Here is a 14,623-nt window from a genome sequence, read left to right as displayed (position 1 = left end):
AAATACATGGATTTGCTTATATTAAGTTGAGGTCATTTTTAGATCCTTGACTTTTATCATGGGAAAGGTGGATTTGGGATTAAAATATTTTTAAAAAAGTTTCCTACCAGCGAAGCTTGTATTTCCTAAACATGTTTGCATACTAACTGGTTGATATATCTTTTAAAAACATACCACCATGAATTGATAATTTATCCCACAAACTCTGCACACTCTGCCTGCTACAAGAAAATTAGATTACTTAATAAATAGATAACTTTTAGGAAATAGAACAAGATTATACCCAAATAGATAAGATGTGTATTTTGAACATTAAATTGTTATTAATTGAGATAAAGGAAACTTTGGTTACCTAAAACCTGGAAAATATATCAAATGTTAAATTTGAATATTGATGGGAAGTTAAAGATTGGGAAAAACTAATAACAGGACTTTGATTGAGTGTAAAAGTAATTAAGATATGTATAAGCTAAAAGTTTATTGATAAATTTAATAATGATGTTTTTATTTAGTTGATATAATAAGAACTCTATTAGCGTAAATATGAGATAGTAGATATTAAGGGGAAAAGAGAGGAAATACTTGAGGTTGTAGTTTGAGATTTGTACTAAAAGATTTTGTATGTTGCTGAACTATTGATTAACCCAGCCACCACGTTGCTTAAATACTTAAATGTAAAATTAGAAAATTAATAAAAAATATTTTAAAAAAGAAAATTAAATTCCTATTTAATGATGAACACATATACTTATAAAATGGTTTGTTTCTGGTCTTGTTTACACTGGAATCCTATCAAAGAAAGGAAACGTGGTTCATTGTATAAATTAGGTAGTATCTGTCTTTCAGAATGTCTTCTAATATAGAATTATTTTTAGTGAGCTGAGATGTAATGATTTTCTATGAGATAAAAAGTTTTTATTTTAAAATTTTAACACATTTTGGAACTGAGAACCATGGAATCAGAAAACTGAATCACCATCTCTCCAGAACATTAGGATCATATAGCATCATTGGTGACCAAATGGCAGTCCTCATATCTGTATTTGTACATTTTAGGAGGAATGAGAAATGGTTTAATAAAACAGTCTAATGATCTGTAATAATAACAATCTACATCAGGTAGAATATGTACACCCAAGTTAGTTCATAAGCTTCGACCATTATTTAAACTTTAATATCAAAGTATGTTTTAAATAGGCCATTAATGGGGAAAAAGCACTTCCTTTGAGATTGTGTTTTAACGTATAATTTAGAGATCCAAGAAGGAGACAATTTCTGCTTCTATTATTTATGAAAGATGCTGAATTAGTTTATCTTAACATTTATCAGAGTAAAATAAAAGGCCGGAGAAACATTACGAATATATTTTTAGTTGCCTGCTAAATGGGATAAAAGCGATCTGGTACTCCCAATGTTACTCAATTATAATTATAATTCTCAGCATTCCAGAAAATATTTGGAATTTTAGCTCAGCAATATCTGTAATAGGCTGTTGCCTGACTGCCCCTCTTAAGAAATCAACAAATTTATGATCACAATACCTTAATAACTTCCCTGTCCTGTTTAGGAAAGCTATGTTTGTGGCTTTTGATTAAATTTAGTTCAAGTACTTGCTTAATTGTTCACTACACGGCATATTGTGTAATTTTGTCAAGCGTTGGGACATTTCATATGGTACATTTTCATTTCTTTGCTGGCAAAGAAATCCAGTGTAGTTTTCTATAATGAAAATTGGGACTAGATTATTTTTTAGTCTAGCAGTCGTTTCTTCTGGCAACTTTCAGGCTTTTGGCTATTTGAGGTTTTATTGTTGACAAAGTTGTATATGAGACAAAATGAGGTTTTGCATGTTACAATATGATTTTTTTAAAAATAAAACAAATTGAGCATAGAAATGTAGGGTATAGAAAAATCCAAGGCCAGATCCATAATTAAACTTGCAATACAATTTGTCTGCAGTATCAAATAACTTTATGTTGTTATGCTATCTAATAGTGGAAAGGAGGGGATTGTAAACAAGAAGTATAATCCATTAAAATTGATCTTGTTCTGTGTTGATCATAAACAACACGTAGAAGCTTCCCTTTAGCAAAAATCTTCCAGATGTCAAATAGTATTAGAAAAGATTATTTTATTTACATAATTTCTGTGTTACCTTTTAATCAGACATAGTATTTAGCAATTAATAATAATAAAATAGGAAACAGTGTAACACAATAAAAAACTGAAAACAAAAATAGAATGCAGCAGTAAAAATATGAACAAACCCATAGGAAAAATACACTACTTTAATGTATTATATTAATAGAGAGCTCCTTGCCAAAGTAAGGAGTTTCAGAGTTTAGAAGCATCCACCAACAATTTTCTTCTGTTATTCTCCCAACAACTCTGAGGATCAAAGTAAAAATAATTCTCAATTATTTTAAATCCTAAGCATCTCAAAGAGAGAAAGTATTTTGTTCCAAATAACCTGATTCCAAATAATATACTGTAGGGTTTGTAAGTTATTGTCAGTGGCTTCAGGAATAACATGCTATTATAATTAGTCCTAATCTATAGCCTAGGTCAGGGGTCAGCAACCTGAAACAGTGAAAGAGCCACTCAGAACCGGTTCCCTCACAAAAGAAAAAAACTGGGAGCTGCAAAGGATGCGCAAAACAACAGGCGATTGCCCGCTCCTTGGGGCTCACTGCTGCCATGAGAGCGGACACAGGGATTTGGCAGACCTCCCGTGTCTCTCGCCACCGCCTCCACCACTAATGTCGTTGGCTTCCGCTAAAGCTGAACATGGGCAGCCTCCTCCACCCTCCAGCAGTGACCGACCCACTCACTGACCGACCCACTCACCTTTCCAGCAGTCCTCTTGTCTCTTCCTCCGCTGCTGCCATGTGCAGTCTGAGGAAGAAAAGAGGGTTGTGGGCAGTCCCACAAGCCAAAGAACTTCAACCAATCAATTCAAGCTTCGCAAGTTTTTTTTCCATGAGAAGTTTGAATTGATTGGTTGAGCGTTTTTAGTCCCAGGTGTTTTTGTTTTTTTTTGGGACTGCACATGGCAGAGGACTGGGAGCCGTAGGAGATGGCTGAAAGAGCCACATGCGGCTCCGGAGCTGCGGGTTGCCAACCCGTGGCCTAGGTGCAGCAACTGGTATCAGCTGAGATACCAAAATATTCTACCTGGAACAAATTGTAATAATGGGATGGAACTAAGATATTAGATGTTATGAATGTTAAATACTACATGAAAGGTCATTGTGACCTGTCTTTAGTTTACAAACTTTTGTGAAGGAACACCAAAGAATTCTGGATTTTTTTTTTGCGAGAATAGCAATGTGTGGAAGTTCAGTCAAGCTGGATTTTTTTCTGATTAAGAAATTTGTTTCATTAATAAAGATTTTCCATTTTGGAATGCAAAAGGCTGAATATATTCTATGGTGTCTTTCAGTTTTTGCAGGATTGTGATTTGACAGATTTGAGTGTTTTCTGGGTTGTCTAATAGTATTATGTAATTCATCTGTCTGACAAAAATAATATATAACAACTCAGGCACTAATAATTCCACAAGGACTGCAACATTGGAATATTCATGGAAATGTACAGTGGTTCTTAAGCAGAAAAGCTCTGTGGGGAACATTCCTTGAAGAAAGGCTGTTTGTGAGTGTTTTCAGCTCATGAAAATTGTACTACTTAGGTATAAACTGATATCTACAAAATGTTCTAAAGTTAGGAAATGATTTTGCTGTTAGAATATGTTTCAGAGAAGAGAAATATTTAATAGATTCACATGAGTAGAAGAAGAGCAGATGCCTTTTTGGCTTAAGTCCCTTATGTTATTGCTTGGCAATTACAGCATAATGTGCTTAATATAATCATTTATTGCCATAAAACAGAAATGTTTTGTTCATATAGTTGCTAGCTTTTGTATAATAGTTATAACTAAATAGGGTATCACCTGAGGCAGTTTACAAATAAGAAAAAATGTGCTTATTTGTTTATATAATTTGTATGAATTATGTTTCTTAGAATTGAAATTGATTTTTAGCAATCAGATACATTTTTTCCATGAAAAACTGTCCCTAACCTTGTCCTTAAAGGATTGAAAATATTTAAAGCAGAGTGATAATATTTAGAAAAGTGCTTTAATAAATAAACAATAGAAGAAGCTAGATAGAGTATCATAAACTAAAATCACAACTATCCAGCGATCAGACAATAAAATGAAACCAAACTAACCTCTAAAAATAAATCGTGACAGTGTTGAAAGAGAAGTCCTATCAGATTTAAAAAATGAAATGTTCTCCAGGAAAGATGTATATGTGTATGTATATACTCATGTATGTATATGTGTGTGTGTGTGTGTGTGTGTATATGTGTGTGTGTGTGTGTGTGTGTGTGTGTATGTGTGTGTGTGTGTGTATATATACATACATACACACACACACACACACACACACACACACACTTGAGGAGTTCAACCTGAGACCTTAGTGCAACATTTATTTTGAGAAACAATCTAGGATGCCTCTTAGTGTCCTTTCCATAAACCTAGTTATATTTTCCTCATGAATTTTAGATCATTAAGGACTCTTGTTTTTAATACGTTTGGTTGAGCTAGATGTTATGGTTATAAATGTTTGAAAAAAGTACTTTATAACAGGGATCACCAACCCTCTTGCGGTGCCAGACCATGGCCTGTTAGAAACCAGGCCATGCAAGTGGCAGGTGAGCAAGCAAAGCTTCATCTGTGCATGTGTGGGATCTAGGTTGCACCTGAAACAGTTTCTCTCCCCTCCCCTCCGCTCCCCTCCCCTCCCAGTCTATGGAAGATAATTTTTTCTAACGAAACCTGTCCTTGGTGCCAGAAAGGTTGGGGAGAGCTACTTTATAACATGGATGAAATGTACAATTTCTCTTAATATAGCCCAGAAGCTGTTAAGATCCGTTGGGGGGAAAAATTAGAAACTTATAATATATAGTTTCACTGTTCTGAATTATCTTTACAGAGGCTTGTTATTTATATTTCAGATGTATGTCTTCCTTTTAAGAAATGCACTTATTATTTTCAATAGACTCTCATTTGGCTATCCGCAGTATAAGCAAGTTATCGTAACTGAACAAAAGAAATATGTCTAAAGCAACCTTTTTTTCATGGTGATTTTTCTTTTCCTCCTCCACCCTTTTATCTTCCTGGTGATCAGTGCTTTCTATTGTAAGGTTCAATCTTGAAATGAATCAGTGTCAGAATAACTGTCAAATAAGGTTCTAGGGTTTGTATTGCTGGATATAGCGGCACCAAGAAAAAGTGCAACAGAGTTTACTAAATTCAAGTTCAGCGATACTAGTATTTTAAAGCTATTTTTCAAGTTGACCCTACTAATAGAATGCACTATATTCAAACAAAATATTTACTGTTGACTGACAGGCAATAAACACGAATAGAATATTTCTGCATAATAAGTAGTAAACATCTGAACTGGTGTGATGCAAAGCATCATTTATAACCAGTATTCAAAAAAAGATGGTTTTATAAAGAAACATTTCTTCCACGACCTTTTCAATTTCTAAATTAATGGGCAAAGGAGTATCTCCATGCAAATCGGAACTATTTGTGATTTATAGTGTGTGGTTGATTAGAGTTGTGCAGAGCTTCAAATTCAAAAGGTTAAAGATGACTTGGAGTGCATTGTAATCCCCAAAAAAGGCACTGGTTTAAAGGAACTGCAACTGATGTTACATGTTCCCTTCATATCTGCATAGCCCTAATTCATAAAATAGATTCTTGTATTCACAGCACTACCTAAGAAAAGGACCTCAGCCTTTCAAAAAAAAATATTTAACATGCTATGCAGAAATACTCTATTTTTGAAAATTCTGTTCAAGTTTTAATGGTGTAATTGGCAAACTGAAGGATCCCGTGGAGGAACCTTCCTTCTAAAAAGTTGAGTCATATTTAAGTTGTGAGTATGATTTTCTTTAATAACATGTTTTCCTGGGCTATAGGATGATGAAAACAATAACACGTCTTCACAGAGCTATGGTGCTATTAGAGTACTTCACAAGTAATTCTTGGGAATGGAACACAGACAATGTCAATATGCTTATGAGCCAGCTGAGTCCTGAAGACAAAAAGGCAAGTTAATTTGTATTGCTTTGCTTGCTAATAATATAGAACATACGGCATTTCAAATAAGGAGCAAAATGAAAACATAAGAAACTAATGAAAAGATAAAACTATAGCATGATCCCCTTCCATAGTTCCTAGCTTTGGTCTACTGTAGTTTTTTCTGAAGCAACAATAAAATGCCAGATGTGTTCAGTATGCTCATTTTAATAATAAGCGCAATTAAATACAGATATATCTTTGTATGTGCTGCATTGGAATCCTTGATAAACCTAGATAAAGTTACTATATATAGTAGTATATTTTCCATAGAGTACAAAAAAAAGTTTTAGTTGTAAAATAAAAACTCATACATATTAAAGTGTTAGCATTAAGGTAGGTTGATAGCCATTTAAGAATGATATATCAAGTACAAATTAATGTGCTGCAGGTAATGTTCCAAATTTACGTGCATTTTAGTTTAGTTAAGGATGTTGATATTTTATATAACTTGTCTGTCTAAGATAGAAATTAAAATGTAATTAGAGATAGATCTGATTACTCAAAACTGGTTTTGAGCTAGGAATGAAACAACCCAACTCAAAGCATTCTGCCATACACTTTGAATTGGCTCTTTTCAACTGGAATGAAAATTTAAAAGTTTCAAATTTTCCAATCAAAAGCAAAAGGATATTGAAACAAATCCCTTGACCTCATTCAAAACAAATGTCTTCCATAATAGTTGGAATGACAATATACTATGTATTTCATAGTAATACTGTGCAACTTTATTTATTTATTTGCATTTTGGATATATGCATGTAATTGTTCAGTGCTTATGTAACATAACTTTGTGTATGTGGCAACCATTTGCTTATGAGCATGTGTTGTGAAGTAGCACAAGATTATTTAGTAGTGATCCTTCTCCCTTTTTTTGCATATGATCCACATGCAAACTCATTTAATTTTATATATTAATAACACAGAAGGTCCTGGGTTGATTTGTAAATTGCTGTTATGAATAACTCCAAGAATATTGCAAGATAAATGCTGTTGGTTTTTAACATTTTAGCTGAGTTACAGATTGAGTGTCTAAAGTGCAGCAAAAAAACTTTCATAAGGGTCTTTAGAGATCACTGTTCTGATACTTTTTTGATGTTCCACTACACAACAGTAACAGTAGACTTATAAATGGTCATTTAAACAATATATTTAATATTAAAATAAGGTGATTTTAAAATATTGATGACTATAGAGTTTTTCTCTTTACTGATATTTTCAGAGATTATTAAGACAGGTTAGTTTCCTGTAAAGCATCCCTACCTGCAAGACTGTTGGTATCAATATGCTTCTTATGTAATTGTGCTTGTGATTATTATAAGGGATCCAAGAGTCTGAATTTATTTGTGGAGTCAATATTATGGATCATTAGTGGAAGTTAAGTTAATCCTTAGGTTGGGTAGGTAGCTGATGTTTTATTTGTTTTTACTAAGAAACAATGTTTTATCCATTGTACTCCTGATTTGAATTTAAAACTATATTTTGTTAGAAATAGATACATTGTTTAATTTTTACACCAGGTATTTAATTTTGACGTTCGGCAGTTACATTGGGCAGAATATATGGAAAATTATTGCATGGGAACAAAGAAGTATGTACTGAATGAAGAAATGTCTGGTCTCCCAGCAGCTCGGAAACACTTAAATAAGTATGTGGACTTGACTTCTTTATTTCATAAATTAATACATATTTATGTTAATTATTCTGAATGTAAAATGAGCTGTGGGGGCAAATTGGTTAGAATGCAGTATTGTAGGCCAACTCTGCCCATAGCCAGGAGTTTGATCCTGACCGGGTAAAGATTGACTCAGCCTTCCAGAGTAAGTAAAATGAGGACCCAGATTGTTGGGGGCAGTATGTTGACTCTCTAAACTGCCCAGAGAATGCTGAAAAGTACAATGGAGCAGCATACAAGTCTAAGTGCTATTGCTATTGCGATTGATGTAATTCTGTGAGTGTCAAAAATGTAGGAAGGCATGCCACACTAACTCTTGTATTAATATTTAAACATTAAATATTAAAATACTCAACTGATATTGTAATCATTTCAAAAAACGCTAAACAGGTGTGGTAAAATAATTTAGGTGAGTTACATAAAGACTCCCTACATTTCTTGCTTATCTCTTTTGTCTGAAGATTACATATTTGGGTTTTGATAATCCTTTAAATTGGGGAGAAACTGGGAAGTGATGTTACTGTTTGTATCAGTCTTTCAAATGTAAGTTATCTTGTAATTATTAATATATGTACTCTATAGGAAGAGAGCATATGAATTGCACAAAAATATTTTATGTATGATGGGAGAATTCTATGATATGAAATCTCTACTGCAGAACAGCACATTTTTTAGAACTAAACTGTTGTATTATCAATAACAAAATTGTACACTACACTACTATAAAAATCCCTTTCCAATCAAATAGAAACGCGATAAAGAATATGTTTTGTTTCATCCTCAAGTTGTTATATTCTTATTTGCCAGTTTTCTTAAGTTTCCCACATTTGTTTTCTTTTCTTTTTTCTTTCTCTTGATTTGATTTATCTCTAGGCTAAGGAACATACGGTATGGCTTCAATACAGTACTTGTAATTCTCATCTGGCGAATTTTCATTGCAAGATCCCAAATGGCAAGAAACATCTGGTATTTTGTTGTTAGCCTATGTTACAAGTTCCTCTCTTACTTCAGAGCATCCAGCACTATGAGATACTAGAGATGACAATTCCAGCATTAGGACATCTATGCATTTGGTGGTCTAATGGCACAAAGCCGTATAATATACCTACTCATCTTGTCTTTTGTAAAAACATGAAATATTAGATCTGGATTGTGAAATACAGTTCATGTGATGCTTAATTGTGCATTTCTGTGAAGATTATATGGCTAATCTGAATCAATCTCTCATTAGGCAAATATGTAGGTAAAATGTCCAAGCAGATTTATATCTGTATGAGGAAAATGTTAGGCCATGGACCAGTGTAACTGCAATTCTTGAATGCATTCAATTAAAATCTGCCTTAACATAGTAAACTTAATTTTTATTGCAAATAAGCGCATTTAGATAAGGTAAACAAATTATTCTCTTGGGTGGCAATTTATTTGAGAATCACAGTGGATTTTTATGGTTAATCTTATGAGAAATATTCCTTGTAAATTATTTAAACTGGGCATTCTGTTAATCTTTCCTTCTTAGCTCTTTTCCAAAGGCTCTTAACTATACAAAAATTACTAAAATAAATCAAAAATCTTTTTGGGGAGGGGTGCGGGAGGGAACTGCTGTTACAAGTACACCTATACATGCGGTTTAATCCACAGGAAACGGTTAACTGTCCACTACTGACAATTATACACAAGCATTAGAATACTTGTTTCCCTCACCTATTTCTTAAGCCCATCATTCAACTAAAAAGGCAGATTTCTTTTAAGAAAAAAACTGCCATTGGTACACAGTGTTTTATCTCAAGCTTTTTGAATTGTGGCTATAAAAGAGAAAATGGTGAAATCAGTGAATTTGTCCCTTAAGATACAGCAAGAGAAACTTTCACTGCAGATCAGGAACTTGAGATCTGAATAGGAAAAAAGTCTGTTCCCCGTGTTACCTATATAATTTAAAAATGAATTACCAAATGCTTTATTTAGCATTTAGGAGTCAGTATATTTATGCTAAATAAGTTCAGTAGTTTCAGTAGAAATAGTTGAAACAAAAATGTAGAACATGGAAACTGTTGAATAATTCCTACTTGGGCTAATATCTTTTTCTATATGTTTAAATTGATTTAGAGTGAGCATCCATTTGCAACTGTCCCCATAAAAAGTAGATTTGAATTATGCTACATTTAAAACATGCTTTTTATATCTCATGACATGTTCTACATTCTTATATTTCATGACATGTTCTACATTCTGTGTTAATTTATATGCTTTTGTTATAATCCACATTTACAGGTGTAGTATAGGATACTCCGATCAACTTCTATTATATCTATTTTTATTTCTATGCTTAAGTAAATTGTGAATGAACCATACAAGTGTTATGCACAAGACATATGTGTCCTACACTTATTATTCCACATTTAAATTTTATGCCACTGTTAAAATCTTCCATGTAATTGTGCTTCTACTTTTAAAAAGAATGTTTCCTTGTTAAAATTTAACTATTTTTCTCATAGTTAAATATGATTTTTAAAAAACAAAAGTTAAATGTGCATATAATATTTACAGGGATACAACATTTTGCATTGTCAAGGACTATACTCTTTTAAAGAGTCTATGAGACTGCTGTTGCAATGGTGGAATACAATAAATAGTGAACTTTGTGATGTAACATTTTACCATTTATTTGCAACATCCTTACTATATCTGTCTGTCACCGTTGCTCCCTAAATTCTTCCTCAATGACCATATATCAGTTTGGCACATTGGAATAGATGTCTGGAACTTAACATGCAATAGTATGGGTACATGTGTACATGTGTACACAGATCTAATAAATATTGGTAAGACAACTGAATGTTACTTAGGTAGTCATTTTTTCCTGTGTATCTTGTTTTATGGAATAAATTATAGGTTTCCTTAAAACAAATACAGCTGAGAAATAACACAACTCTCCATAAAAAATTTTTTGAGACAAATCTTTCAGCCTTCCACACATCTAGTTGATTCATGCTTTTTTTGTATCTAAATATTGTCATGCTATTCTTGTAATATAGCAATATCAATACTAGTTGTTTCAAACCTGAAAGAAAAATCTGTGAATTTGAATATTAGCCTGGAAAGTTTCAAAATTCAAAAAAATTGTCAAATTTGAAGTGAGAGAAAAAGGCATCATGAAACAGATCCCTTGAATATGCCAGAATTTAGAATTAGGACTATAGAACAGCATTCCTTTACAGTGTGAGTTCTCTAGTATAAGAATAGATTTCAGAAACAGCATTTTAAATAATTATTTAATAAAGAATATTTGGGTGCCTTTGTCTGTAAACCAAAAATAAACCAATTCCTGAATATTGCTTTTGTTGCATTTATCAGGTGGCTTTAGCTAAATGTGAAATCTTAATTGAAAGTATCATGTGCTCTGAAATAGAACTAAATATACTACTGCTTTGCTTTAAATGTTTGTGGTATACTTGTAAACTTTTGAAGATGAGACAAAGATAAAAGTAGCACATTACCAATTTTCTGTCCTTGAAAGGGAAAAACAAAGTAGAGAGATTGGTCATTGAATCCAGGGAGTGCCTGAAATTTCATTAAAACATTGTTTTACCATGCTTTTAAAGAAGTACATTCACATAAATAGAAGTCTGACTTACAAACAAGTGTTCAGCCCATTTTAGCTATAATTATTACCACTTAACACATTTTTTAAAAGAAACCTGTGCATTAGTTAAGGCAAATTTTGAATGGCTTGTGTCACGATATATCTTCTGTTTTACCTTAAACTGCAGCCAAGATTTCTGCTTCTTCATGAACATCTTTTTGTGGTGTTGCTACAATTAATATGTACTGACTCATATCATCTGCCTATGTGAGGAAATACTGCAGTTACAAAATGTATCAAAACTCTGATGTAACATTCTTTTATCCTTATAAGGAGAGTGCTTATAAGAAGATAGAGTGTGTTTTCTTTAAGGTATTTTTTTAATCCCATTTTTTTTGTAGGATGGATAATGGGGCATGGAATAAAACACAAATAACATATTGACAGATTTCAATTTTTCCTCATGGTTGGAACGTTTTCCATTTTACCCCATCACAACATGGAAGAATTTAAATCGATTAGGATTTATCCAAGTTGGAATCTCACTGAATGTTTCAAGTAGCTGTATTGTTCCAGGCTTAAACCAAAGTAAATGTCTCATGTCATATCTAATTTTAATAAACAGCCTTTTATATTGTAAATAAAGTAGAGGTAAAAATACTTTTTTTCTGAGAACCGTTGAACCAGAAATATTGATTGTATCCTTTTCATCAGGCATGTCTGGACCTCAGGCTTTATGCAGGCCTGCACAGCTAGTAATGCAGCCCACAAGATCGTTAGTGTTTAACATGTCATTTATATACATTAGCTGTCTTATATATCTTATACATGACCCAAGATAATTCCTCTTCACTCAGTGTGGCCCTGGCAAGCCAAAAGGTCGGATATCAATGCTTTAAATGGAAAGATCTGTCAGTTATCATCCATGCTTCTGTAGTCTCTAGGGCTGACTATTGAAATCTGTTTCACATATGGTTAATTTTTGCATAGTATATTAGAAGCATGCAACAAGGTCAGTGCTGTCTTTCAGCAACTCGTTCAAGAGACTTGGACCTATTCTTTCAGAGATAACTTACTCCATATAATAGAGATCAGATACTTTATAATATGCAAATATTTGATCAAATTTTGAATTGCTTTGCTTATTGGATCACTTCCCCAAATCCACCTTTTAAAATACATGTGTAGGATAGTATTGTCTGATTTAATAGACTAATGTATAATTTAATTTAGTTAATGTCTAATTAGATTTGCTTATTCAAGTCCTGCTGTGTACTTCCTCATCATGGTGACAGTGATAGGTGCATTCCTTGAAAGAATGAGTGAAGAATATCAGTACATGCATGTTCAACAGATACTCAGTCACCCGAGGGTTGAAGGCTATCTCAAATAGATTCCTATATTTGGCAGCAGTGATATAGGAAAATGCTGGAGGTGGATGATTGTATGAAAGAAGACAATGGTAGACACTTATTAACCTTCAGTATTGGAAATACTCGCTAAGAATACAAGTAGCCAAAAAACCCCAAACAAATGGATTATTGAATAAATCAACCCAGAGTTCTCACTTGGGATACAAATGACCAAGCTCAAATTATATTTTAAGATATATTACATAGATTATACAAAAAACTAGCTTCCTTGAGAAGTTTATAATGCTAGGAAAAGTGGAAGGAAAAGAACACAAAGCATAGTAGCAAGATATATGGGGATGGGTTGAAAGACCTGAAGGACCAGGTTGGAGGCATATCCTGGAAATTAGGGAAGGGTGACACTGATTTTAAAGAGGAAACAGGTGGGGTAGAAACAGATAAAGTCATGTACTATTTTTCATATTGCAATTTTTACATAATGTCTAATTATAGCCTTACTTTTAAACTATCAAAGCATTGGGGTCTAAGATTTTTAACGAGGCAAGGCAGCAACAATAAGAAGCTATAAAAATAATACTACAATAGTTTTGTAGGTTGAAAAATCCTAGTCCTTTTCTGTGCTCCTGTTAACAATTACTGAATAGTGCAAAACTACAGTATATCTGTTCCTCCCCCTGACCTGTTAAAAAAATCTATTTCCTCTTTAAGAGCAGTGTCACCCTTCTCTAATTTCCAGCTGACATCTGAATTACACCGGTTTGTGTCATCTGCTTTTGAATACACAAGTGATGAAAAGAGACACACATAACCAATGCAGATAGAAGCAAGCTTACCAAGTGTAGCATATTCCTATTAAAAAAATAAATGCACAAGGCTTTAAGTGAAAGTCACAAAGAACAAAAACAACCACACGGGTTTCTTTCCAAATAAAATATTAAACACTGAATTGCACAGAAAGATATCACAAAGATCTACAGTTGGAAACCACAGCCTTACATTCCCAGATAAGATTCTAGATCAGGCCCCTAAATCTTGGCAACTTTAAGACCTGTGGACTTCAACTCCCAGAATTCCCTAGCCAGCATGGTTGGCTGGGGAATTCTGGGAGTTGAAGTACACAAAAATTTATTTTTCAATCGCAAGCTTGCTTTCAGGAAGACTTTCACATTCACCACTATTGATACTTTATATTTCCCTAGTTCTAGTTTCATCACTAACACTCTTTAACATGTGATTGTTAGATTGATTCCTTGATGCCTAAGCTCCAAGAAAAGGAATTGGCATGTGCTATCTACTGCTGCAAAATGGTCTCTAATAAATTCCTTTAAGTCCATACATAAGACCATTTTAAAAATAGTTAATCTTTTCAATAACAGCTGACCCTTGCCTTCTTCCTAGGATTAAGTTAGTGACTAGTCCAAAATTAATCTGCTCGCTGTATGTCAAGGCAGGAGACTTTTGCGTTCTGCCCAGTGCCACTATCCAATATGAGGGAATTGTACTGTATGTGTTCTGGCAGTAATTATTAAGTTGTGGGTTTTTCCCACGGGAATCACCAGATAATGAGACCAGAGTTGGGTAGTGCAGACTGCAGACACTGTTGCACTTGATGTGTCATAACGTCTGGCTGTTATCCAGACTGAAATATGGGGAGCAGAATGGAAAGTTTATTTCTAATACAACCAAGTCACACGGACTGCCTGTGGTACCGGGAGTCCTAGTGGTTAAATGACCATTTGTTCAGCAGTATTAAAAGTTACAACTGTGTTAAAGGAATGCTCCTTAGGCCCAGTCCTTAAAAGTTACCGCCGTTTCAGTACCTCTGCGGTCATGAAATG

The 14,623-nt window shown here is 33.5% G+C and overlaps 1 protein-coding gene across 4 annotated transcripts in view; it reads left to right on the top strand.

Moving 5' to 3' along the window:
* Positions 1–11,850, top strand: part of FAR1 (fatty acyl-CoA reductase 1) — a 53,806-nt gene extending 41,956 nt beyond the window's left edge. For all 4 annotated transcript variants that reach the window (XM_083366887.1, XM_083366888.1, XM_083366885.1 and 1 more), the window contains exons 10-12: positions 5,998–6,127; positions 7,678–7,805; positions 8,706–11,850. In XM_083366887.1, coding sequence (XP_083223013.1) covers positions 5,998–6,127; positions 7,678–7,805; positions 8,706–8,868 — 421 coding nt within the window. In that variant the 3' untranslated portion in view covers positions 8,869–11,850. The remainder of the gene's footprint in view (positions 1–5,997; positions 6,128–7,677; positions 7,806–8,705) is intronic.
* Positions 11,851–14,623: the final 2,773 nt, after the last annotated feature.

The sequence above is a fragment of the Vipera ursinii genome (assembly GCF_947247035.1).
Source record: "Vipera ursinii genome assembly, chromosome: 1".
NCBI classification, from domain to species: domain Eukaryota; kingdom Metazoa; phylum Chordata; class Lepidosauria; order Squamata; family Viperidae; genus Vipera; species Vipera ursinii.
Note: the sequence above shows the minus strand (reverse complement) of the source record. Positions and strands in the feature narration are given on the sequence as shown.